Genomic DNA, 26366 nt, shown 5'->3' on the forward strand with positions numbered 1-26366 from the left:
CATCTGTGCTCCTGGCAGCACTACTTGATGCTGCAAGAGAGAGGCTGTGGAGGCACAGGTGGTTCCTGGAGGGATGGCATAACTGCTCCACTCCCAGCTTTTCTGCTTCTGACAACCAAGATCTGTTGGCTGGGGCCAAGCAACAGGAGTAAGCCCCTGCTCCTTCACAGGCAATGCCCCACAGGTTTTAAGCTGCATGAACAGAAGCTGGTTCAGGAGTGTCCCCTGCACTGAGTTTGCCCTGATGCCTCCTCTCGGGGTGATGAAAACAGCTCCCCTGTGCAGGACATTACAAGTGGTTTGTAGGTCTTGGAGCTGGTTTCCTGGGGCCCTCTTGTTTACAACAGGTGAGTGGGCCATGGCAGCAGCTTTGTGAGGTTTCCTCTCTCCAGATGTCCCTGGCTGTTGTGTGCATCTTGTCTCGTGGCCTCCACCTAGCTCCAACCTCCCATCTGCAGCATTGTCCAGTATCTTGTCTCTTGCACAAAGCATTTTAGGTGCTCAGGTGCCTCTCTGGGGGTTCTCTCAGAGCTTGTGTTGTCTTGTGTCTTTCAGGAGGCTGCGGTCTATGGGGAGCACATCTGGTTTGAGACCAATGTCTCTGGGGACTTCTGCTATGTTGGGGACCAGAACTGCATGGCAAAGCTTCTGGTGAGTCACCTGGGGCCACCTGCCTTAGCAGCAATGGCCACAAACCTGGCTGTGCTGTCACCATGTGGGGAGACTGCAGAGACCACACTACTGCTGCTGCTGCTGCTGCTGGGGGACATGCAGGGGTGTGGGGAGCTGCCGAGGCAGGGACTGTGTCCCTCCTGCCTCTGCATACTGGAGGGCCTAGCCCCCAGTTTCTGCCAATGCTGGTTCTCAGTTTGCAATGGGTACCTGATGTAGGGCTGCCACTTGCCTGGAGGGTTCCAGAGAGAGGCTGTTGGTATTCCACACCTTTGGAAGGACAATCTGAATCCAAGACTTTTTAATAGAGGAGAAAAGTGAGCTGGAGACCCAGGCCTGTTGCCTCCTGCCCCTGCAGTCCTCCCTCCCAGTTTGCAGGCTCAGTCCTGCTTGTGGTGCAGGACACGGAGCACTGATGCCACCCTCTGCCCCTGCCATCCTGAAGGTGCCTGCCACTGATGCCACCCTGCAGGTGCCTCCCAGACCAGCTTCCATGGTGCTCTCAGGCAGTGTCAGAAAAGGACAAGGATTGCGGGACAGGATAATAGGGAAAGTACCTCCCTGCTCAGTCCCAGGCTTGAGAACATCTGCTATAGGCACATGGTTAGACCCCTTCACTAGATAAGAAGTCTAGGTTGTATCTTACTTTACAACAGGGCTTGTTCTGTATCCCAGTACATAAGAAGGAGGTATGATGGGAGGCTGAGCTTTCCAGTCTCTGAACACTACATATTTTCATTCACATATATATTTTTTCTCCCCTTTTCTTACCCTTCAGCAAAAACCTCTCTCCAGGCGCAAGTGTGCAGCCTGCAAGATCGTAGTGCATACACCCTGCATCGAACAGCTGGAGAAAGTGAGTAGAGTCTGTTAAGCTCTCCCTGCAGCTTGCAAAACTGTAGCAGCCTTTTCTTGGGCAGTGAAACACAAGAAGATTGGGGAACTGCGATGTGTAATTGCAGAGAGGGGTCTTCTGAGGAGACAGTACCAAAATGAGGATCTAGTGACATGACTGGGACCCCAGGCCCCATTTTGTTCAGTAACCAAGACATGTGAGGGTTTTGTGGCAAGTACCAAACAACTCCAGAGGTTCTGAACCTTACTGTAGTGCAGTAAATTCCAGTAGATTTCCTTTAGGTACAATGGTTTTACTCGTTCCTCTCGTGTGTTCTTCCTACAGATAAATTTCCGCTGCAAGCCTTCCTTCAGGGAGTCAGGATCCCGGAACATACGGGAGGTGAGAGATGTGCCTTGGACGCTGCCCACATTTGCATCTCCCCTTTCCAGTTTGGTGGTAAAGACACCAGATGCTGCCAGCATATTGCCCATCCAAGTGGAGACATCATGTTCCTTCCTGCTCCAAGGGAGTGGTGCCATAAAAGGGATGTTGCTTTGCAAGGCAGCAGCACAGACTGGGTGTGAAGGGTGAGGAGTTTGCAGGCAGCAGGTGCAGAGCATCCGGTGGTTTGCATTTTCTGAATCTGCATGGGAGAAACCTACAGACAGTGTTTTTTGGGAGAAACTTTTTTGGGGACCTCAGGCACATAGATGAGGCAGTGGCAGGTCCCCAAATCTCCTGCAATTTGGAAGGAAGCAGTATAGGCTCATTTCTGGCTTTATCACTCAGCCCTGACCTAGGTGCCACAGGTGGCAGTGCAAGTTGCCCACAGTAGTGGTATCAGACCCCTTCAGCCCATGTTGTAATGTACTGGGTGTAAGCAGTGGCCTGGAACCTGTCTGCTGACCTGCACTGATGGAAGCAGCTGTCAGCCTTCGTGCTTCACCCTCCAGCCTGTGGAGCCAGTGTAGCCTGTGCAGTGCTCTGGAGTGGGTGTGGGTGGCTCAGTCATGGGCTATTTTGGTAACAGAGCTGCCCCCAGCACACTCTGTTTGTGCTGGCACAGCAGACCTAGCTGAGGAAGAATATTCAAACACAGGGCTGCCTGCTTTGAAATGCCAGCATGACGTCATAGAGGGAAGCTTTCAGCATTACTTTAAACCTTCCTTTCTTGCTGTTTTTCTTTCTGTGCCTCCTTCACATATTGCTCTTAGTCTAGCTCTCTTATTTGTGCTTCACTTACCTTTTGGGCTCTGCTAATAGCTTGCTGCCTCTGCTCAATTGTCTGTCTCTATTTTTCTTCTCTCCAACCTCTATAAATCTTTTCTCCCTCCCCTTTCTTGCTTTTTCTTTTTCTCACAAATTCTGCTTCTTCGTCCTGTCTTTCTAATGCTTCTCAGTTCCTCCAAGGCCTCTTCCTTCCTGTTTCCCTCAAAAGGTGCTCTTCTGGTCTTTGTGGTGCCAGGGATCCCCTTCAGGGTCAGCCCTTTCCCTAGATGTGCCTGCTTGGACCCAGAACTGAGCTCAAGGCATAGCCCTCCTTCTGCTCCTACTGGATTAATACCCACTAAAGCCAACAAGACTCTTTGTCTCCTCCTGTGTGCTGCACTCAGAGGAGGCAACACTGGAGCTGACCCCAACCTCCTGCCAGTTTCTGCCTGTCATCATCATGATCCCAAAAGCTGTCAGGAGCAGGATGTTGGGCCCTGTCATGCCAGCCTGTGAACTCGCACTCCATTTCTCTTTTTGCTACTCTATCTGCAGTGCCATTCCCAGTCCAGGGCTGGAAGAATAGGATGTGATTTAGGACAAGTTGTACTTCATTACAAAACTTCTGACTCCCTCACAATCACTTCTGCAAGTCCCAGCCCTGAACCCACTGTGAGCCTGCAGGCAGAGCAGAGGTGCTGGCGAGCAGCCTTGCTGCCCATGCTGGAACTGAAGCAGGCTCAGGATTGGCCTGGGGAAAGAGCAGGGGGAAGTGGGTGTGGAGGGCTTTGGGGCTGCCACTCTTCTTGAGGAATGTGAAGTGAGAAGGTTCACTGCTTAGCTGCAAGCACTTCCATCTTTTTCCTGTGGGCACAAACTGTGTCTCTCCAGGGAATTTCACGCCTTCCACCAGCACATTTTTCACCTGGCACTAGGGGCATCTGGGCAGAGATGTTAAGGGACAGAGATGTGCTACTGCTTGCCCACTCTCCATTGGATCTGCTTTGTGTGATTCTCAGTCTTCAGTTTCCCTGTCCTCCTTCCTATTTCTTCTGGTTTTAATTCCCTTTTCTTGGAGCATCTTAATTTGGCCTCTTGCCCCCTGATTCTTTGGCTTTGCCTTCTCTCAGCGGGTGGGGGGCTGGTGCCTATGAGCAGTGGTTTTGCTGCAAGAGCAGAGGTTGGCTGGCCTGTGTCCATTTCTTCTGCCTGTTCCTGTGTTCCCGCATGCACTGGGCCCTTCACTTCTTTTTTTTTTTTTTTTCCTTTTTTTTTTCTTTCAATTTTCTTTTCTTCTTTTCCGTTTAGCCCATTGTTGTCCGACATCACTGGGTGCACCGGAGGCGGCAGGAAGGGAAATGCCGGCAGTGTGGCAAGGTGAGAGGGCATCTTGGGCATTTTTCTCAGCCTGAAGGAAACCGAAGGTCAAGCCAGAGACACGCACAGGGCTGGGAACTAGGGACATCCCATCATTCCTGTTTGGCAGCAAAACCAAGACACGTGCCCTGCTTTTCTCAGTGAAGCACTGAGAAAAGCACTGTAAGTGCTTCTCACATAGAGTAGTTCTTCCCCTGGGCCCAACTAATCCTGAAAGAAATTGTCTTCCTGACATGCTTTCCTTGAGCAATAAGGACACCCCTACAGAGCACAGTGGCCTCCCTGGTGCTGTTGTTGTGGTTGGGACTGTCTGACAGGATCTGGAGGGCTCCACCTGCAGGCATGCTCTTTGTTAATGTCTCTTACTGTTAGATGGTAAGAAACTGCAGGGAACTCCCTAAGCCTCTTATCCTTTCTTCCATAGGGTTTTCAGCAGAAGTTTGCCTTCCACAGTAAAGAGATTGTAGCCATCAGCTGTTCCTGGTGCAAACAAGCGGTGAGCAGAGCCCCCCTTTATGCCTTACCAGTCGGTTCTGCACTAATGACCTCTGCTTTCTGCTGGGACTCCCCAAGCTGCTGCTCTGCAGCCTGCCCTTAACAGCTCCCCCTGCTGGGAGAAGCTGTGCTGTGATCTATGCAAGCTTCTTTGAGAGACTTTCTCTTCATTGCCTTCCCATTACAAAATGCCTGCATGGTTTTATCCAGCACTCCCTGCACTGGCATGGGGGACCTGAGAGGAGGAGATGGTGGCTGTGCCCAGCAAACTGAGCAGCTGAGTTTTCTCTCTGTCTTCTCCTTGGCCAGTATCATAGCAAAGTATCATGTTTCATGCTGCAACACATTGAAGAGCCCTGCTCACTAGGGGCTCACGCTGCTGTCGTCATTCCTCCCACCTGGATTCTGCGGGTCCGGCGGCCCCAGGTAAGTCACTTAACTCTTGGGGCTCTTTCACAGTTCCCACTTGCCCAGTGGCTCCTCACAGAGTTTTCGTGTTTGTTCCTTTTCTCTCTAGAATCCACTGAAATCTAGTAAGAAGAAGAAGAGGACATCATTCAAGAGGAAGTCCAGCAAAAAGGGGGCTGAGGTAAGATATGAGGGGACTGGGAATGACCTTGTCTTGGAAGGGCAGAGGGACTGAATAGTGAGGAGCAAGGCTGGGAATAAAAGTGGGCTATTCTGGGTCTGTACTGACATTAAGGAGGTTGAGTTGGGGTGGCTGGGGTGTTTTCTTCCTCCTGCTTCTGACCTGCATGACATTAGGGCTCAGCTGGAGATGGCAGTTTGCATTTCCCTAGCTTTGTTGAAGGATCTATGGTATCTCTTTCAGGAAGGGAGGTGGAAACCCTTTGTCATCAAGCCCATGCCAGCTCCTCTCATGAAGCCCTTGCTGGTGTTTGTGAACCCCAAGAGTGGTGGGAATCAGGTATGGCCTTATCTGGTGTGTCTAAGAAGACATCTCTGTGAGGGTATTGCCATTCGAGTGCTGAGCTCTGATCATAGTTTTGGTGATGTTTCAGCTGCACAAGAGACCACAATGCCAGTTTGCTGCCCAGCAGTTCCTACCTCAGCCAGGCTTTGCCTGTGTTCCCTCCAGAATGGTGTTGTCTTAGCCTGTCCCTGAGGCAGGACCAGATGCCTCCTTCTGCTGTCCACTGGGAACTCGATAGTACCTGAAATCTTTCTTCTCCTCATAGGGAACCAAGATCATCCAGTCCTTCATGTGGTATCTCAACCCACGGCAAGTTTTTGACCTCAGCCAGGGTGGACCCAAGGAGGCGTGAGTACTGATGGCAGCAGCACCTTTCTCTCCCCCATCTGTGTCCCAGGATTCCTCCCGAGAGCTCCTCCCCAGCTCATAGAGGGAGACATGGACGTGGCTTTGTGAATGCCAAGGGCTCTGTGAGGCAGCTGCTGTGTAACACCTTCAGTAACTCTCCCCTTCTCAACTTCCCTGTTCCCTGCAGGCTGGAGCTGTACCGCAAAGTCCACAATCTCCGGATCCTGGCGTGCGGAGGAGACGGCACGGTGAGTCTCCAGCCCCTCCATCCGATAGTGCCCCTTTGCCCAGACCTTCCCAGTGCAGACAGCAGCCCTCCTTGTAATCCAGAACAGGGCAAACTGTGCACTCTGCATCCATGCTACAGCTGTTAGTATAGATGCTGCAGGTCCCCTCATGCACTGTTCCAGGGAGTGCTAGTCTGTAACATGTCTGGATTTGTAGCCCTTTTGAGGACCAGTGTCCTCACTGGGGTTACTGGTATCTCCTGCAGCACCTGATTAGAGCATTAAAAACTGTGAATAGCCTCAGCTGTGGCTAAGGATACCCCATCTCTGCCCCTCTGCCATTGCTAGTGCTCCAAGTCACCTCTGCCTACCTGCTGGTCCCTGAGATAACTAATGGTTTCTTTGCACTCTCTTGCTTGAGCAGGTGGGCTGGATACTCTCCATTCTGGACCAGTTACGCATCAACCCACCTCCTCCTGTGGCTATCCTACCTTTGGGGACAGGGAATGACTTGGCCAGAACACTGAACTGGGGTGGGGTGAGTGATGGGCACAAGAACCCACTGCTGACAAAGCAGGACTGAGTGCTTCAATCCTTGTTTCAGACACATGGTTGGAGATTTGCATGGGCTCGTGTTTCAGCTTCCTGTAAATATAGACCAACAATAAGTGCAATTGGGATCTTGCTGTTCTTCTGACATTTGAATAGTTCTGCATTAAATTATACAAAAGCAATTGTCTTTTCAAATTTTGGAAATTTTTTTAAAGGAGGATGTATTGTTTTAAATTTCAAGTCCCATTTTGTTGTGCATTTGAGTAGAGTTGATCTCTTCTACATCTTTTACTCTGAGATGCCTTACCAAAGCCTGCTGTCTGGGGTATCTCTGTGGGAGGCAGGCATGAGACTCATGAAGTCCTTCTCTTCACCAGGGTTACACAGATGAGCCTCTGTCCAAGATCCTATCACACGTAGAAGACGGGAACATAGTGCAGCTCGATCGCTGGAACCTCCATGTGGAGCCAAACCCTGACACAAGCCCTGAGGAAAAGGATGAGGCAGCTGCTGACAAGGTGAGACACCTCTCCATGTCTGTTCCCTGTGCTAGAGGTCTGCATTCTCTCTTCTGCCACTGGCTTAGGCAGTCCCAGCACCTGGGGCTAACATTCTTGGGTTGGTGTTTCCCTCTCATTTCTCCAATTCCACCATTCTGTTCGTGGCTCTGAGCCACAGCACTCATAGCAAGAGTGTATGTAGAGTTCATAACTAAATGCCTACCAAAGGTTTTTAACCACAACTTGCAACAAGTATAAGCCCAGTCTTCTGTGAGACTGTTTTCTTTAACAGAAACATGGTTGATTGCAGAAACCTCAGAGAGCAGAGTGTGTCCTCTTGGACCATTTCTCTTACCCCTAGGAGCCAGGAACTAATCCGTCATCTCAGGCTGGTGACCTCTGTATTTTCCTAGGGAAAAGACAGGCAGGGTCCCTCAGCCTCATGAGCACCGCAGTGGTGGCTCTGCTGTAACCTGACCTCATCTGTGCCATGGGCACATGCTGGCAGCCTCATTCTTATTCCTCCTTTCCATTTCAGCTCCCTTTGGATGTCTTTAATAACTACTTCAGCCTTGGCTTTGACGCACGGGTGACGCTGGAGTTCCACGAATCCCGAGGTACAGGGCGGTGGCAGGACTTGGTCGGGGTCTGTGGGATGGGCCTGTTCTTGTTTGTGGGTTCCTCAGGAAAGTGAATAAGAAAATTGCTTCAAGGACAGAGCTGGAGGTGAAACATGAGCAGCAAGTCCAGGCTGCAGAGGGGGAAGAGGGGTGCTGCACAGGAAAAAAGCTGGGGGCAGACCCAGCTGAGGCTGGCTGGAGAGCTGTGTCGGAGGAGAACTGGCAAATGAAATATTTCCATGTGTAGGCCAGTGACCTGGACTTTTTTCTCCTTTCCCTAGAGGCCAACCCAGAGAAGTTCAACAGCCGGTTTCGGAATAAAATGTTCTATGCTGGGGTGAGTGTGTGGGGGATTTCTGAGCCTGCCGTCATAGTACCCTTAACATCAACTGCAGCACAGTCATGGACCTGCCTCCTGTCTGCACCCTAAACTCACCTATTTAAGCTACATGGACCTTCACATGCACCCAAGCTAAGCCCCCAGCCCTAAGCTGGAAAGTTGCTGGAGAAATGCTGCAGCACTGGGAGTCACAGCTCTCCTTTGGCTGTGAGTGCTGCTGGCAGTACAACTTGCTCCGTGGCCTGCAGTACAGTTGCTGTATTGATCTCCTGCCACTATTGTTCTTGATCTCAAGCTCACGGGTGGTCACCCAGGCAGAACCTCCCTGGAGCTGTGGGAAGACAGACTGTCCCTCCTGCAGAGGAAAAGGAAGCTTTTCCATAGTCTGCACACTACTTTGGTCTTTTATTATATACCTTGGACCAGTTACGGCTTCCTGGCTAATTACACCAGCCTCCTGTGTCTCACCTCTAGGGCTTTGTGTCTCAGTATCATCTTTGTTCCTCTGTCTTCCCATCCTCAATATACGTTCTAACCATGTGTCTGGTGAGTGGTATTTGAGCAGTACTAAAGCCTGAGTGCTGCTCTGTGCCATCTCACATCTGTCCTGCTTGTGTCTCTTTTGCTGTCTGCACAGTTAAACCCAAAGGGTTTAACATGCTGTGCCTCCTGGAATCTCTAGATGGGGTCACTTCAGCTGTTTTGTGGTAGTTTATTACAGCTTGAGACTGAATTTGTCTCTTGTTACTTGATTCTCACTGGAGGAGACTCATCTTGCCAGCTCTCAGGACTGGGCTGGCAAGGGAATACTAGAGCATGTTACTGAAGGTGCTTCAAGGTTTTTGGTAGGCAAAATAGCAAGAGGAATGGATCAGGTTGTTTTGGAGGAGAAGAGGACTTCTGACGGTGGATCAGGTTTGAGCAGCTGAGGTCTGTGGCAGGTCAATGGCAGGCTGAGTTGCAGGTCAGTGGCAGACTTCCTGGCTGCCCATTCTGGTGAACACCTGGGCACTAACTCTGTCTCTTACCTTGGCAGACGGCCTTCTCCGACTTCCTCACTGGGAGCTCCAAAGACTTGGCGAAGCACGTCAGGCTGGTTGTGAGTGTGCTGGGGTGCTCTGGTCCAGGGAGGGGGTGAGCTGTGGAGGTGTGAGGAATGTTCCTTGGTACACTGAGTATCTCAGGGTTGGGGAGCGGATGGGGAGCTTCCTGGGAGCATCAGTTTCCCCTGACTTGGAGAACATTCACTGTAGGGAGCAGAGGAGGGAGGCCATTTCTTCCTAAGTGGGTAGGATGGACCAGGCTCCCCCTTACAGCAGCCTGAATACCCCTGTGTTGTCTCTAGTGTGATGGGACAGACCTGACCTCCAAGATTCAGGACCTGAAGCCCCAGTGCCTGGTCTTCCTTAACATCCCAAGGTGAGTACCCCCAGGACCTGTCTTCATATGCTGGACTTTTCACACCTGTGCTGTAGATCCCTGCCTGGGTTTGGGGTGTCAGTCCAGGCATTTCTTGTTGTCCTTTCACAGGTACTGTGCAGGCACCATGCCCTGGGGCAACCCTGGGGAGCACCATGACTTCGAGCCCCAGCGCCATGATGATGGCTGCATTGAAGTTATTGGCTTCACCATGACGTCGCTGGTGAGTCAGTGCTGTTGCCAGTTGTAGGTAGCAACCAGGCGAGTGAATGGTCCCATTGACCAGGTGTCAGCCAGCCCACAGCTCCACAGGTCCTCTCTGGAGGAGTTGTGGTGCTGACCTGTATGACAGTGTCTGCTCTCTAAGATTTAGGTGAGGTGCTGCTGTCATGCCCTGGTCTCTGTGAGTCCCTTCTCACTGAAATCAAACCCGAGACCCTCAGAACTTGGTTCACTTGTAACATTCAGATGACAATGGATGTTCCCCTCATCCACATCTCAGTCCATGTTCTGCTCTCACTCTGGACCCTTTCACAGGCTGCCTTGCAAGTCGGTGGCCATGGGGAGCGGCTCTGTCAGTGCCGGCAGGTGGTTCTCACCACATCGAAGGCCATCCCCATGCAGGTAGATGGAGAGCCCTGCAAGCTGGCAGCTTCCTGCATCCACATCTCTCTGCGCAACCAAGCCAACATGGTGCAGAAGACCAAGCGGCGCAACTCCATGCCTCTGCTCAATGAGTAGGTTCCTCAGATTGATCTGCCACCTCCTCTCCAAGGAAGGATGGTTGGCAGGGAAAGGGACGGGACTGATCCGTGACTGACAGAGGCATTTCAGTCCTTTCTTGGATAAGGTCTGGGAAGGGATCAGGTCACAGAAGTAAGGCCAGACCCTGATGCTGGAGAAGCTGCTGGTGCCAAGCTCCCCACCCCAGTCTATACAATACTCTTGCCTGTTTTGGAGGGATTAGGGGAATAAGGAGAAAGCACGGTGTCACTTTCTGATATCTTCCTTTTTTCTTGCCCCCTGCAAACAGCCAGCAGCCAGTGCCTGAGCGGCTGCGGATCCGGGTGAGCCGAATCAGCATGCGTGACTATGAGGCACTGAACTATGACAAGGAAAAGCTCAAGGAAGCCTGTGAGTGACCAGGGGGTGGGACTTGCAGTCCCCAAGTCTGGCAAAGCCTGTAGCTGAACTGTGTGAGGTGTTGGGAATGCGGCATGGGCTGCTCCCTGAGTTGAGCCTGTGCCCTGTCCTGCAGCTGTGCCACTGGGGATCATCGTGGTTCCAGGAGACAGTGACCTGGAGTTGTGCCGGACCCAGATTGAGAAACTGCAGGAGGTGAGTCTGCATGAAAAGTGATCATAGCTGAATACTGAGGATGAAGGGACTCAGGGAAAGGATTTCTAAGCCACCTTGACCTGCACACACCACCACACACACTCTTGCTTTGGGTCATGCTAAGAGGTCATGGTTTGCCTTTACCATGTGTTGGAGGCAGGGTCCCAAACTGGATGCGTTGCTGCTTCCTGCTGTCTGGCAGCTTCTTTTTCAGCATTACTCTTCTGACTGTTCTCCAAGCCCAAAAAGTGATGCTGAAAAACTACAGGGTGGTGTAAAAAGCCAGCGCACATCCTGTGGGGCCCTATAACCATTCAACCATCCACGGGCTCTGGGTTTCCTGTCACAGCTCTGCCTTCTCCAGGTGCCTGGATTAGGTTTATACCCCTCCCAGTCTTTTCATTTGCAAGCACTAATTTTGTGTCCTTGCCAATGTACTAGCACGTGTCTGTGACCTGTACACAGACTGTATTACTCTTGCTCCTGGTGAACAATGCCTTCTAAGCCCATAGTGTGGCTCCTGGTGCTGCACTGCTCAATCTAATTGTTGCACAGACGATTGAAGGGACCTTTCTTAGTCTGCTGTTAGCTGGCTCTTGTGCCTGTGGGAATCCCATCCAGTGTATGTGTAGAGTCCCTCAGAGCTGGGTTGCAGAGCTGCTTGCCTGGGCTGCCACACTGGCATCTGCCTCTTGCTGTGCCTGCTGTGTATGTGTGTCCCCTGCCCACTTTGTGCCCAGGCACTGGTGAGGACACACAGGCAGGCACAAGGCTAGCAACTCCTGGGTTCACAGGGTAATGCTCTCCTGCTGTGTCAGTGTGGTAGATGGATGCCCCTGCAATCTCCTGCACCTTTAAAACTATGCGGTGTGGCTGGTGTTTCCTGGTCACCTCATACTTTACCTCTTCTCACTCCTTGGGCAAGCTCTGTGCTCCGATCTTAAAGCCAGGCAAGGACCAGGTACCTTGGCCAGACAGTGTGTAAAGCCAGATATGGCAGCACATCAAGCAACTCCAATGGGATGAGAGAGGGACTGGGGGGCTGCCCAGACACAGGCTGTAACAAGACACCTTGCCTTTCTGCAGGATTTCCCTGCACAGCCCTCTGCTTTAGAGCGCCTGCTCTTTCAGGTGTGTATGGCCTCTCTCTGTCCTCTGGGCCCATCTGTCATGTCCACTCTGCCAGTCTCATGGGCTCATCTTGTGACACTGCTCTACAGTCAGCTCCAGTCTGTCCCACGGTGCTCCCTGTTGCAGTGTGCTGTGCCTGTGTTCAATTTCATCCAAGTGGCTGTGGTCCTCTATGTCTGCATGGACCTCCCGAAGCAGGAGCAATGCTCTGAAGAGAGATGCAGAGGCCATAAGCTACATCTTTATCCTCTCTTTTATTATGCAGGAGGGAGATGGAGCCAAGCCGAAGACACTGTCATTCCAGAAGCTGTCACCCAAGTGGTGCTTTCTGGACTGTGAGTATCACCCTCCCCTAGGAGCGTTGACTGGGTTTAATGATGTGCTAGCAAGGTCCTCTGGTCTGCCAGCTCAGTGAAGGTAGGGGATGGAGATCCATATGGCTGCAAAGATCCAAGGGTTGTCAATGCCTTAGAAACCACAGAAGCACCTGAGAATTAGGGCATAGGAATTACAGCTCCTATGCCCAAAAAAGTGAAGGAATCAGTAGCCCAACTGAAGTGCATTGACCAATGCATGCAGTGTGGGCTACAAACAGGAGGAGCCAAAAGATATGGCAGAGCAAGAAAACTATGACATAGTTGCCATCACAGAGACATGGTGGGACAAGTCACACAACTGGGATGCTGCAATGGATGGCTCTAAACTCTTCAGAGGGGACAGGCAAGGAAGAAGACCAAGCTGATCTCTTCCTGTGTTGAGGTGACCTGCTCAGTGGATGAGTGAAAAGCTGTGGATGTTGTCCACCAGCACTTCAGTAAAATGTTTGACACTGTTTCCCACAGCATTCTTCTGAGGAAACTGGCTGCTCATGGCTCACCTGAGTTCACTGTTCACTGGACAGAAAACCAGTTGGATGGCCGGGCCCAGAGAATGGTGGTGCCTGGAGTTACATCCAGCTGATAGCTGGTCACCAGGGCTCAGTACTGGGCCTGGTCCTGTTTATTGTCCTTCTCAGTCTGGATGAGATCAAGCACACCTCAGTCACTTGCAGACAAGTTGAGTGGGAGTGTTGATCTGCTGGAGGGCAGGAAGGCTCTGCAGAGGGATCTGGACAGGCTGGATCATGGGCCAAGGCTGATTGCATGAGGTTGAACAAAGTAAATGTCCTGTCCTTGGGTCACAACCACCCCGTGCAGTGCTGCAGGCTGGAGGAAGAGGGGCTGGAAAGCTGCCCAGCAGAAAAGGACCTGGAGGTACTTGTCAACAGCAGCTGAACATGATTCAATGTGTGTGTGTCTGTCAGGATCCGATTACTAAGGTTCTTAGGAACGCGCCTGCCCAAATTAAGGTGCAAATGAGACCATATGTCAGTGACAATAGTATGGGTTTTATTTGACAGTAAATATGAGAGAGAGAGAGAGAAACAAATAGAAAATAGGTGGGAGGGACAGAATAAGGAAAGACAGAGTAACAGGGACAGAATAAGGAAAGTATCACCACTCCATAGATCCCAATGATACTCCATTGATCCTCCTCAGCTGGTCTTCTTGGTGGTGAAGGTCCCCCCGAAAAGAATAGAATCTGATGGATTGATATACGCTCAGGCCAGGTAGGAAAATCCAAGCACCTCCCTGGGGTAGGGGGCGAGTTTGCCATTGTCTCTTCCACATTTGTGGCATTACGTGCAGTCCTGTGGTGCGAGGCCTCAGGAATGACTACGGGTGCACCTCGGGAGGCCTTTGATGGATTAGTGCACCCCCTCAGCTGCCCCTCACATGAATGTCCTATGGATGTGGCCTTCCCAGGGTTGGGGGTTCCATAGCCAGTTTGTGCAAGGGAGGATGGGTTCACAGCCCATAAGCAGAGGTTACAACACATCAAAACTTTTTTCCTCCACCTCAGTTGGGGGGGGGGAAATTGTGCAAACCTGCTCCTAGCAAATTTGTCTGTGGGCTACGGACTCTCCCACCCCAAAGCAAGCCAAAGATGATTCTTAGCATGACTGCTGGGTTTGGCTCACATTCTTGTCCTTGTTTACTTGCTTGTATCAGGTGATTGAAGAATGGGTTTCCCTTTATTTAATTTCAGAAGTTTGACTTGCAGTCCAAAGTCCCGGTCAGGTATCTTCAGGGAGGCTTCTTTGCTTGTAGCTTCTTCATACAGTTTTTATGTAGTTATAATGAGTAAAACTTTATGCCATTGTTTGAGTCATGAACTATTTCAGTCTCTGACAGTGTCCAGGTGGCCAAGAAGGCCAATGGCCTCCTGGCCTGGATCAAGAAAAGTGTAGCCAGCAGGACCAGGGCAGTGATTGTCTCCCTGTACTCAGCCCTGGTGAGGCCACACCAGGAATCCTGCATCCAGCTTTGGGCCCCTCACTGCAAGAAAGACATTGAGGTACTGGAGCATGTGCAGAGAAGGGCAATGGAGCTGGTGAAGGGTCTGGAGCACAAATCTTAGGAGGTGTAGCTGAGGAAGCTGGGGTTGGTTAGCCTGGAGAAAAGGAGGCTGAGGGGAGACCTTATCACTCTCTACAACTACTTGGAAGAAGGTTGTGTCAAATTGTGTCTCTTCTCCCAAGTAACAAGCAAGAGGATGAAGGGAAATGAATGACCTCAAATTGCATCAGGGAGGCTTTTTTTCCCACTGAAAGGGGGATCAAGCATTGGATCAGGCTGCCCAGGGAAGTGGATGAGTCCCCATCCCTAAAGATACTTAAAAGATGTGTAGATGTGGCACTTAGGGATGTGGTTTAGTGGTGGACTTGGCAGGGTTGGTTTAATGGTTGGACTCAAATGACCTTAAGGGTCTTTTCCAACCTAAGCAACTTTTTTCGATCATTCTGTGATTCTATGAATTTGGGGGGTGAGAGAACAGACATTCAGTGACAAGCAACAGGGAACCATGAGGCTTGGGACTCACGGATGTTTGGGTCTTTGGGGATGAGCACAGCAGTGCTTTCCCCCAGGCTGTGTGTCTGACCCGGAGTGGAGCAAGGGGTGTCTGTGGTTCTCTTGCCCCTGGAGCTGAAGGCAAGTTGGTGGCCTGCGTTTGTCACTGCGGGACTGCTGGGGATGCTCTCCTGTGTTGTGCAGGCAGGGGGCCCCCCTGCTCCAGCATGCTTGGGCTCACCATGAGCATGGCAATGTTATGGGAGAGCAGCCTCCCTGCTGGGCTCCAGTTGCTGCTTCTCCGCTGCCTGAAAGTAGCTTTCTCTTCTTCCTTTGCCTTCTCTGACCAAGAACCTCCCTCTGTACCTGGAAGCTGGCTGAGTGAAATGCCCATTGGTAGCATTTCATCTCTCTGATATCCCAGCAAGCAGCGTGTGGACCACAGCAGAGCAGAGCCATGGGTTGCAAAGCGGGCCTGGGAAGCCTCGTGCTAGGCAGAGAGGGTGCAACTTCTCCCTTCAAGGTTCCAGCCCTGTGTATGGTGTTGCTGGTGCTGCTGCTCCCAGGTGTCACTACCAGGATTGCTGTACCAGGGCCGCTTTCCCTTCTCCTGCCAGTCTCCCAGCAGCAGGTTCTGGGCTCAGGAAAATGTGTTAGGAAAGAGACTAGAGTCTCATTCAATACAGCACAGGTTCATTCAGGTAGCTGAATTACAGGCCTTGACCAGTAGCTCCCTGGATGCAAATATCCAGGATAAACATGGCTCCTTCACTCCACTCACCTGCTCTAGCACATCCCCACTCTGTTTGCAGAGAGACTTCCTTGGGTCTGCGAGGATCCCACTGTAGCAACCTCTCCTGGACTGGCACCAGCAGCCTGTCAGGATATTAGGGAAATGCTGCCCTGCATAGGAATCCAGCTGTCCTGGCACGGTGCTCTTACCTGTCCTGGTCTCCCTTGGTGATGCCCTAAATCCGTAACCCCTCCCTGCTCCCCTGGGGGTGGTGGCTGTGTGTGTCTGGCTCCAGTATAGCCACTTGCTCTGTTGGAGCTCCTCTCTCTCTGTGGTGATCTCTTCTCTAAGGAAGAGGGATGCACTCAGACAGGCTGGAGGCTGATTTGAAGCTCTCCTGCCATCCTAGGAGACATGGATTTGGATCTACAGCTGGCGGTGGCATGCTCTGTTGTGCCTGGCAGTGACATGCTCTGAGTGGCCTCATGAAGGTCCTTAGTCAAGTCAGCAGGAGGCTTAGCCCTCTCTTCTCTCAGCCTCCTATAGTGCCCCCATTTCTGAGCACTGTTCAACAGGGTGCACCGTGTTAATCACAGTAGTTCCTCACCTGGTATAAGTGAATGCTGAGATGTGCACTGCATAGCCCTGAGCTTCATCTGCTTGGGATAATGCTGGAGCATCTGAAAGCCTCCAGACAGGCCATGATAGTTGTGTTCTTGCCTTACCTGTGGCTCCCTGCCAGGAGTCATTGAGGAGGAGGTAGTAAGCAAAGGCATGTTTCATGGGGACATGGTGGTGTGTAGGCCTAAGGGGCTGACTATAGGGTGAAGACACCAGCAGATGCATGAAGGGAAGTGGTGTGCTCCTGGTCAGGGGCTGCTGTTTGCTTTGCTGTACCCTCTGTGCAAGCCATGAAGTGGCTGGATAGCTCACTGTCACTCATGTTGGGAAGAGGCCATCTCCTTGTCTTGCACCAAGGATCAGCCCATCTCGTTCTGTTCCTGTCTTACAGCAACCACGGCCGATCGGTTCTACAGGATAGACCGCGCACAGGTGAGTGCAGCCTCATCCTGCACCGTCATCTCCTGGGAAGGTGCTTGGGTGTCCCACCTGCATGCAGACCAACAGGCAGGCATAGCCTTAAGGCCACACAGGTCTCATACCACTGCCCTGGCCTTTGGCATCCCCCAAAGGGATGGCATGACAAGCCTGGCCCAGGACCAGGCTCAGCACCTCCAGGTTTCTAGAGAAAAGGGAAGAAGCCTGGGTGGTAGCACAGAACCTTGGGTTGAAAGCTGCCTGCAGGGCTCTCCAGTGCAGTGGGTAAGGAATAGCAAACATAGGAAGACTGGCCAGGGGACCTGCCAGCTGGGATCATCTTCACCAGTATTAGATACTTTCCCTAATGATCTGGGGAGGGGGACGTGGAGATAAGGTTTACAAGGTTGCTAAGGCAGCAGGAGATAGGAAGCCTGAAAAGACCAAGGCGATGCAAAGGCACAGGACTGTTCAAGCCACCGTTGCTCTGCTGTGCAAATGGGTGGGCCACAAACCCACCCACTGGGATATGAGGGGATGTAGTTTTGCAGAAGTAGGTCTTGCTTCTGAGGAAGCATGTCCTGACTTGTGTCTTTCAGGAGCACCTCAACTATGTGACAGAGATCTCTCAGGATGAGCTCTATGTGCTGGACCCAGAGCTAGTGGTCACTCAGACTGTAAGCACTTCTCCTGCCATGCCTGACCTCGTGGACTCATCTGCCACATCCCCTGGACAGCATTTTGCATTTCCTTCCTGTTCCTCCTCTCCACCCTCCTCTCCTGCCCCCAGGTGAGTCTGAAATGGGGGTGCTGGGCCTCAGGAAGAATGGGCAGTGATGGGAGAGCTAGGGTTGGCTTCATAGCATTGATCCCTGGGCCAGATTACAGGGGAGCTCCCTGGAAGTAAGCAGGAATTCAGTGTTGAGTAAGACCAAGGGATGAGATGCCACCCTGTTTTCCCTGTTCCTCTCCCAGTGCTGCCCTAAGTAATGGGGCATCACCAGGTGGTGATGCCATGGGGTCAAGCTCCAGCACCTGGCCCATGGGGGAGAGAACAAGGGTGTCTTTCAGCCAGACTAAGGCCAGCGATGAGTATGGATGAACAATGGTGCCAGGAACAGCAGTAGAAATGGGAGTGGAGATGGGGAAGAGCCCAGATCAGGGAAGAAGGAGTGCCACAGGAAGGTTTCTCCATCCCTCTAATGGTGGCATGCCCATTAGGGCCAGGACTGGCAGGGTTAGTTACACTTTCTCTTCTTCCCTTCCAGCGCTGAGCCTGAGCGCTGCCTCCCACATAAAGGTGAGTGGAGTCCTATCCCTGGTCATACCCCCTCTCAGGTTGCACTCATGTTTTCCTGCCATGGGTTTTTTTGCCTATCCTTTCCCTAGTGAGCAGGGAGGAGCCCTGTTCTTCCATGTGTTCTGAAACATGGAGCCCTGCGGGCATGTGACCCAGAGGTGAGCACAAGAGACCTGACAATGATTTGTGGAGTGGCCCAGCCAGGCGCCTTCCCAGCTCCAACATGCGGGAAATGATGTGGCAAGGGGTTAATCCCCCACCTGCAGAGCTGAGTGTTGTGGACTGGGTTGGGAGGCTGTCTCTGCCTCTCCCTGGGGAGGTGGGAGCTCTAGATCAGGGGCCTCACCAAGCTGAACAAATGGAAAGAGTTTCCTGAAGCTTGATTGGAGCCTGGAGGTGTGAGTGAGTCATTGGTGAGAGGCATCTTGGCTGCTGGCTGATGCTCAGGAGACCTGCTCCCCATTTTCATCACAAGTTATCCTGCCCAAGGGCAGAGACTATTCCCCCTGCACCTCCCTAGGGCTGAGATCTGGCTGCACCCCTAGCTACATGGTGTCTCTTTCCTTTCCCTGGCTTGTTCCTTGCATTACTGAAGATGGAGAAGCCATGTAAATGCAGTCTGACCAAGGGGTTAATCCCTGGAGGAGCTTGTGCTCCTGCTCCACACCTCTGGTGCCCAGCTCTTGTCTCCAGGATTAGATAAGCAGTGTTCCAGATTGACTTTTCTGACCCTGACATGTCTCTCTTTGCAGATGACCTGATAGAAGCTGCCAAGAATGGCAACTTCAGCAAGGTAGGTGCTCTAGCAGCCTGCTGCAATGAGCAGCCAAGGCTGGCTCCTGGGCTGGTGTGCCCCTGGGCTAAGGGAATCCCTGCCAGCCATGCTCCCCAATTGCTCTGGAGCAGCACTGTCAAGGGCCTTCCTTCAGGAGTGGTGGCTAGAAACCCAGGCAGGCTTCTGGCAAGGAACCCTGGTTCATCTCCTGGGATACACGAAGGGAAGGGAGGGGAAGGGAAGGGACTTGGTAACATGGCTGAGCTGGACAAAGCTCCTCACCAGCACCAAGTATCCACACAACCTGTCAGACACTCCAAGCACATAATGCTGGGGCTTAAAGCTGGAAAATGCAACTCATCCTGAGCATTCTGACAATCCTGTAGTTCCAAGAGCTGCACCGAGCTGGAAGAGACCTGATGGTGCGAGATTCCTCGGGCCAGACCGTCCTCCACCATGCTGTCAAATCAGGAAGCAAGGACATCGTCAAATACATCATTGAGAATGGTGAGCTGGAGTCAGAGTGCCACTCTTAGCAAAGGAGCCTGGCAGCCAAAAAAAATTAACCCTCTGCTCAGAGGGAGTGCTCCTGAGCTTAAATCCCTTCCCTCTGGGTTTGCTATGTCATCCTTTGTGTATGGGCTTTTCCTGGCATCTGTCTGCCAGTACTGGGGTGTCCTCATGGCTATTGCTGCATCCTGGCAGGGATCAGTATGTCTCTGGGAAACATTTCTCAGTGTCTTGCTTCTGCCTTCAGGGCATCTGACCTGTTGTTTTTGGCAGTTCCCACTGAAATACAGACAGCTTTATTTTTATTTAGATATTTCTCTGTAGTGAGTCCACAACCAGTTCTTCTTTCCTGGGATCATCTGGACTCAGATGCCATTACTGACCTGAGTTTTCTGGAGCTGGGATTTTTGCAGGCAGCATGAAAATAGCAGCCCCTATGGAATGATGCAGACTGTGACCAGGGAGTAGGCAGGTCTGTCTCTGCCCCAGAGTCGTGTCTCACTCACCTGCACTCTTTCTTTCCACAGCTCCATCAGAAATCCTTGATGCCACAGAGGAGGAGAAGTAAGTCACTGCCTGACTTGCATTACCTATTGGCCAGACCCTCTGTGAAGTGACCAGTTATAGGGGCACTTCAGCTGCCTTTGTTTTAATTGCCAGCCATGATTCCCAGTCAATTTTGGACAGACTGCCCCTGAGTAGCACCCCCTCCTCTGCCTGGACAAACACACAACTTACAATCAGCTCCTACTGCCGCTGAATTGCTGTCCCTTGCTGCCACCTGCATGTGCTGATTGTCCCTGTTCAGGGGGACATCTCACATCTCCTGCTTTCTCCTCCTCAGCGGTGAAACCAGCTTGCACCAGGCTGCAGCCTTACGCCAGCGCACTATCTGCCACTACATCGTGGAGGCTGGGGCCTCGCTCATGAAGACAGACCTGCAGGTGACAGTGGGAATGGTGGCAGTGGGACTTTCTGGGGTGACCAGAGGGCTGGCAAGGAGCAGAACCAGCAGGAGAACAGAGCAGGGGTGCCTTGGGTGAGGTGTTTGCCAGTCAGAGAGGAGCTGACATGGAGTAACCATGCTTGCCCAGTAGAGCCCAGCTACAGAGGGGTTAAATCCCTCTTCTCCTGGTGCTTCTCTCCCTGTTGTTTTATTAAATTAGAAGCAAGGGGCTGGAATGTCTCATCCCTGTCTCCCCCTTCCCACTCTCAGGGGTCAGAGCAAGGACATTCTCCCTGAAAGCTCCCTCCCAGCTGCAGGACTCCCCCGCTCTCCCCCACTGGCAGTCATGATGGGGGATCTGGGAGCTCCTCTTGTCGGGTGAAGCTGGCCTGGGGGAGCAGGAGCAAGCAGTGGCAGCACTTCCTCTCACATGCTGAGTTAATTGAGCTGTGCCTTAGTGTCAGGGAATTGTGCCAGCCCTGGCAGAAGAGATGAAAAAGGGGAGGGCTTGGGGCTATATTTTGGTACAGGAGGTTCCCAGGGTTGGCATATGGCAGAGAGGATGTGGTCAGATATCTCTGGTGGAGGCTTGTAGTGATGGGCTGTAGCAGAGGTGATGTAGAACAAGTAAAGAAGATGCAATCTGTGGGTCTGGGACACCCGTTAGGAGTCCAGTTGAGGGGTGCTGGTGATGGTGGAGCTTGGGGTTCAGTTTAAACAATGTGCATTCCTATTAGGCAGTTGCCAGGAGAATGCAGTACAGATAATCTCTGGCTCCCCATCTCTCTTCCTTGATCCTGTCTAAGGCTTAGGCCTTGCACAGTGCCCAGAGTGGGGCTGGCCTGAATGGAGACTCAGCTGGCAGAGGCAGAGGCATGGCCCCTCTCTGTCCCCAGCCTCCTCATTTGCCTGAAGGAGAGGGACAGCCCCCAGCCTGCCAGCACAAAAGGGAGCTTTGCTCAGGCATGCGGCTGCCCCAGGGAATGGGTTTGCACGTGCCTGTGCAAAAGCATGTCGAATGTCGGGTTTGTGGCTGCCTGGGGACCCCGCTGTGCTGCTGCATTGACCTCTCAGGGGCTCCGGGTCACAGCCTGCCTGCACAGGCAGGATCCACCTCCTTAGAAACCCCAGCGGCAGATCTGTAGCATGGGTTTGGATCAGACTGATCCCGCTCCCTGCAGTGGTGAGGGAGGCTGAGCCTTATCAGTTGGAGTGCCTCAGCCAGCCGGGCAGGGAGGCCCTGGCAGCTCCGGTTTCAGGCTGCAGTCAGTCAGTGATGTAGAGGGGCTTCTGCAAGGGAACAGGAAAGAAGCTTAATTCCTCCTCTGTTAAATGAGTGATTGCATTCAGGGGATGTGGGGAGGAGGCCATCAGGGAGAGCCAGCACCAAAGCACAGAGTGGTCCCCGTCCTCTGATGGTGTGGCTGCTGGGCGTTTTGTGCAGGACCACGAAGGTGCCCAGTCATGGGGTGCACATCCCAAGGAGATTTCTTGCTGCATGATACCTCTCTGCAGCCACACACAGATGGGCTTTTGTGCACAGCCACATCCAGGCCCAGTGGATATGCATGTCTGACCATTGTTCCTGATGGAGAAATATAGCTGTGGGCTGCTCTGGAGGCCCCGGCACACTGCTGCAGCTGCCTGTGCCCTGCTGTGCACCAGGGGATGAGCCGGGCAGAATGGGTATCCCTTCCAGGGCTGGTTTTCAATGGCAACGGCAGAGCCAGGTTTCTGTGGCCTTTCTCAGTGGCACAGCAGAGCCTGAGCACTTGGGAGAGGTGGAGCAAGGAGCAGGGGGAGGGAAAGGGGAGAGGAGACAGAGCTGGGAGCTGTTAACAGATTTGCTTTTTATGGAGTGCGGGAGTTCATTAGTGGACACAATCCAGATGGCTGCAATAAGCTGGTGAAATGTGATCCTCCTCCGAGAGCTGGAGTGCTAGCCAGGCTGTGAGAGGGAAGGGGGGTTGGTATGCTTGGGCATTCCCCAGACATACCCCTCATTCCTCACCCTTTCCCGCCTGCCTCCCCAGCACAGGGGAAGAGCAGGTCAGGGGGACCAGCCTTTGTCTCTTCTTGGGTGACTTGTGTTGCCCAGGGTCAGTCATGTCCTAGCCCATGCCTGGAGCTGATGGCTGTTCAGGGGACAGCTCCCAGGTGTGCAGTAGTCAGGCTTCTCAGGAGCACAGTTTGATCCCATAGTGAGCAAATGGGCACTTGGCTTCCACCTGACTTGGGATTTGGCTGCAGGCTCTGCTGGACCCAGCCACATGGGGAAATGGGGGCACCTTTGGGTGCCAAAGTAGCATTTGGACAGCGTTCGGCGCTCTTGACTTCTTGCTTCCCCTGCGCAGGGAGACACCCCAAAGCACCGTGCTGAGAAAGCCAATGACCCCGACTTAGCTGCCTACCTCGAGAACCGACAGCACTACCAGATGATCCAGCGGGAGGACCAGGAGACAGCTGTGTAGTGCTTGGCGTGCCTTAGCCTGAGCCAGCTCATGCAGGATGAGAAGAGTACAATGCCAACTGGCAGAGCTGTATCTGGCCCAACCCTCCCCAGATGCCAGCCTGGTCCCTGGAGATGGATACAGAAGAGCTCTGCCCCAGGCTGGGCTGGAACTCTGTTTATGAGGACAGTGGATATTTCAGACTTGAAGCCTGATTCTTTGTGTGTCCACCCCTCCACCTCTCATTCACCATGTTCCCTGCCCTAGGTGGGCTCTATCCCCAACCATGCTGGAGCAGGTCAGGATGAAGCCCCCAGTCACCCTTGTTCATGGGAGCAATGTCAGTGCCCCCTCCACAGGCTCCTACCTATAATCCTTGTGGGATATCATTGCTCAGCCCCTCTCTCTGCTGACAGTGCCCCTCTTTTAGGTGCTTGGCTAAGTTTGTATCCTGTTCCTCCTCCTGTCTGGCACAGCTGTGGGAGGCACAGGCTGCATGGACAGAGTACAGAGGCTATGAGTCACAGACTGTTCCAAAGGAAGCACCACAACTTACTGGCCCTGCCTTCTTCTCCCTCCTGGGGCTGCACCAGGTCTCTGTGTTGCCCTACCCAGAGCCTTCTGCAGCAGAAGGGAAGTCACTTGTGCATCTAGCCTTTCCTCAGAGCATCTGGGTCTGGTGCAGCTGGAAGTAGGGCAGCAGGTGCTCTCCTGATAGGCCTTTAGTGCTCAATCAGCAGTCTGACTCAGGGCTGGGATGCCATGGAGGAAGGCTACCAAACCCTCCCACCACGCTGTTCTCCACAGGGCTGGGTGGAACAGTTTGCACATCCACTCTGCTGAGCGTCTCTTTGTGAGCCCACTGCAGGATGGTGGAGAGCTGCACTCAACTGGTGCAGTGTCAGCAGTGACACCTGTTATATTTCCCAAATGCTGACTTAGATTCAGCTGCCCTCCTTGCTTCAGTTTCCCCTCCAATGCTAGACTTTGCATGGGGCTGGACAGGCAGTGCTGGGGTCAGTGCTGCTCTCAGGGATCCCCTCCTGCCCCCCAACCTGGCAACATGCATCCTCTTAGGCTGACTCCTGCTATTCCCCAGACTGGGCATGGGGCTTTGCAGGAAGCTCACCCAGCTGAGACACAACCCACTTGGGCCAGACCATGAACTCACCCTCTCCAGCTTTAGTAGAAAGAGGGATTTGGATTCCCAGGAACCATCAGGGCTCCTAGCCCTGAGTCATGCCTGCAGTGCGATGGAATTTCACCATCTGCCTGCCATGGGGCGTGAGGCACCACAATCCATCTCCCCTGTTGATGCTGTGAGCACTTGATGCCAAGACATCAAGCCAGGCCTGCTGCAGAGCATCAAGCCAGGTTTTTGCAGAACTGAGTCTCTGAGACCAGGAGGTGCCCACAGAGGAGGAAAGCTGATGGCTCTGAGCCTAGCAGACCTGCTTGGCACTTTTGGGTGGGCAGTGGTTGTGAAGGGGTTGCTGTTCACCTCTTGGCTCTAGGAGAGGATACTACTGCTGCCTTGTGTGGTCTGTGCAGTCCCTCTGCACTCACATGCAGCTGTGCCCACTGGGTAGTGCTGGGTGGCACCGTTTGAATCCTTCCTACTACCAAGAAAAGGGTATGAGGATACTGTAGGGAACAAGAATACCCTTCAGTCTTTTTGCCCAGGGGCAGGGTTTCCTTGAAGGATGGGGGATGCTGTACTAGGGAACAGAGGCGCAGGGCAGTACAGGGTGCCCAGGGACCAGTGTCAGTATTGGCAAATAATAATGATAGTGTACTAATGCATTGACATCTAGGAAGCTCTGGAAGTGCCTGGAGTTCTCATCAGCACTGCTGGCGGGCCACTGACAGACAAGGCACTGTCATCTTCTCAGAGGTCCATACCACTGCTGCCCCATATGGGATGCCCAACTTGGCCCAGAGGCATTTAAAGCCTCAGCTTTCCCCTTTCTCCCTTATAGTTTTTGTACAGGTAGTTGAGAGACACACTGTCCCTCCCCCCGCCTGGCCCCTCTGTGCACCTGTGAGCTGAGTTGCTGTGCAATTCCGAGCCTGCTTATATTTTGGTGAAGAAGGAGGAGGTGTTGGTTACCCTGCCCCCTGAGGGCAGGGGTTCTGTGCAATACCTGGGTCTGTGTTTCTTAGACACTGTTGTAGGATTGTATTTTTGTAACTATGTGAGGGTGCTGGCTCCAGCCGGCCCAGGGCCTAGCACAAGCCTGTGTTCCCATTGCTTTTCAACTTTGACTGTTTGGATGTTGTTGTTTCTTGCCATTGAAATAAAGAAATTTGTGTTTTAGTTCCTGTCTCCTGCTGCATCCGCAAGATTGCAGTGGGCACCGCACAATGGATGCCCTGCATGGCACAAACAAGGTTGGATCCCAAGGCCTCTGCTCCTGTCCAAACTTGGGGGTATTTTTGGGAGTTCCCTGCTGGCTAATGTCCTTGTTCACTTCCTAGCACAGCATCCTTCTGAGACTGTTGCTAGATACAGGGTCTTTGTCCTGAGGGACCTTCTCCATTCTGCATCATAATGCTCAGTGTAATGTGGGAAAGGGAGAAAGTGCACTGCCTTCCCAAGTGATCCAGAAGGCCTTGGAAGCATGAGTCAGCAGCCTGCTATTCCTCCTTGGGGCAAAGGCAGCAGCCCCAGCAGCTGCCACAGCTGACAGTGGATACTAGAGCAGCATCCAGCCTCCAGTTTCAAAACATTTATTAGCCTTTTTTTGTGGTGAGCTGTCCCCAGCCATGCTGCTCTGTGGGAGATAAGCCTGCCAGGGGCTCTTCCTTTTAATTTCCAGCTCCAGCAGGGAGTCTTGGGCTTCTGCCTCCAGTGCTGAGCACTGAGCAGGCATTATCTCTGCCACCCTGGTGGAAGGACCACTCTCTCATTACAAAAGCAGAGGATTAGGGACACTTCTGCTTCCAGCCTCAGACTCATAAGGATGACTGTGGCCAACACACTTCTATCCTGTTGGAGTTTTCTTTGAAAAAGGAGGTGATTGCAGTGGCCGATGGCATGCTGGTGATGAGGAGCTATATTCAGACTCGTATTTCTAGGAGCAGTTTGGCAGCCTGCCTAGTGCTCCTGCCAGCCCTTCTCTGCCCAGAGAAACAGCCTCCTTCCCTGGCTGCTTTGTCCCTTCCACCCCCACTGTGCCTCCCTTTCATGGTCTTCAAACTTCAGCTCCTGCCCAGAGCTAACAGTGAGGATCTGTAGCAGGTGTAAGGCACACCAAATTGTCCTGGCCTCCCCAGGGACCAGCTGTACGTGCAACTGGGAGGAGGGGGCCACTCTGATTCAGTGCCCAGACCCTGGCATGCTGGCGCTTGGCCCACATCTCAGCAGGGAGGCTGTCAGTAACCATGGCAATTGGAGTCTTCCAGCTGCCCCAGTGTCAAATAGACAGTGGGGAAGAAAAGCAGTCCTGCTATGTGATCACTCTGATAAGGAGTGTTGGAAGAGGGGCAGTGTACCTTTGGGGCAGTGTCCTGCCTTTCTCTCCTCTCTTTTCTCTCCATCCCCTCTTTCTCCTTTTCAATCAGGTGCTGGAGGTTCCGAGGTCTGTCTGCCCTTCTGTGGGATAGAAGCACACCTGGGGTGTAGACACCAGGTGCATGTGTGCAGGCTGGAGAAAGCAATGCAAGCCCAGCTGCATTGCTGAGCTGAGGTGACAGCAGTTGGCTCTGTTAATGATTACCTGG

General features: G+C 52.6%; 1 protein-coding gene across 4 annotated transcripts in view; it reads left to right on the forward strand.

The window, feature by feature from the left end:
• Positions 1 to 24960, forward strand: part of DGKZ (diacylglycerol kinase zeta) — a 46463-nt gene extending 21503 nt beyond the window's left edge. For 2 of the 4 annotated variants that reach the window (XM_053980464.1, XM_053980463.1), the window contains exons 3-32: positions 556 to 651; positions 1451 to 1528; positions 1853 to 1909; positions 4028 to 4096; positions 4521 to 4592; positions 4901 to 5017; positions 5109 to 5180; positions 5424 to 5519; positions 5791 to 5873; positions 6061 to 6121; positions 6525 to 6638; positions 7030 to 7170; positions 7691 to 7769; positions 8054 to 8109; positions 9149 to 9211; positions 9458 to 9531; positions 9643 to 9754; positions 10069 to 10268; positions 10565 to 10665; positions 10790 to 10869; positions 11956 to 12000; positions 12266 to 12335; positions 16637 to 16677; positions 17262 to 17452; positions 17931 to 17962; positions 18715 to 18755; positions 19124 to 19244; positions 19775 to 19811; positions 20092 to 20191; positions 22548 to 24960. In XM_053980464.1, the coding sequence (XP_053836439.1) occupies positions 556 to 651; positions 1451 to 1528; positions 1853 to 1909; positions 4028 to 4096; positions 4521 to 4592; positions 4901 to 5017; positions 5109 to 5180; positions 5424 to 5519; positions 5791 to 5873; positions 6061 to 6121; positions 6525 to 6638; positions 7030 to 7170; positions 7691 to 7769; positions 8054 to 8109; positions 9149 to 9211; positions 9458 to 9531; positions 9643 to 9754; positions 10069 to 10268; positions 10565 to 10665; positions 10790 to 10869; positions 11956 to 12000; positions 12266 to 12335; positions 16637 to 16677; positions 17262 to 17452; positions 17931 to 17962; positions 18715 to 18755; positions 19124 to 19244; positions 19775 to 19811; positions 20092 to 20191; positions 22548 to 22664 (2616 nt within the window). In that variant the 3' untranslated portion in view covers positions 22665 to 24960. Of the gene's footprint in view, positions 1 to 555; positions 652 to 1450; positions 1529 to 1852; positions 1910 to 4027; positions 4097 to 4520; positions 4593 to 4900; positions 5018 to 5108; positions 5181 to 5423; positions 5520 to 5790; positions 5874 to 6060; positions 6122 to 6524; positions 6639 to 7029; positions 7171 to 7690; positions 7770 to 8053; positions 8110 to 9148; positions 9212 to 9457; positions 9532 to 9642; positions 9755 to 10068; positions 10269 to 10564; positions 10666 to 10789; positions 10870 to 11955; positions 12001 to 12265; positions 12336 to 16636; positions 16678 to 17261; positions 17453 to 17930; positions 17963 to 18051; positions 18691 to 18714; positions 18756 to 19123; positions 19245 to 19774; positions 19812 to 20091; positions 20192 to 22547 lie in introns of those variants that run through there. The other 2 variants (XM_053980465.1, XM_053980466.1) reach the window with 2 other exon arrangements.
• The last annotated feature ends 1406 nt before the right edge of the window (positions 24961 to 26366 follow it).

The sequence above is a fragment of the Vidua macroura genome, chromosome 6 (genome assembly GCF_024509145.1).
Source record: "Vidua macroura isolate BioBank_ID:100142 chromosome 6, ASM2450914v1, whole genome shotgun sequence".
Lineage (NCBI taxonomy): Eukaryota > Metazoa > Chordata > Aves > Passeriformes > Viduidae > Vidua > Vidua macroura.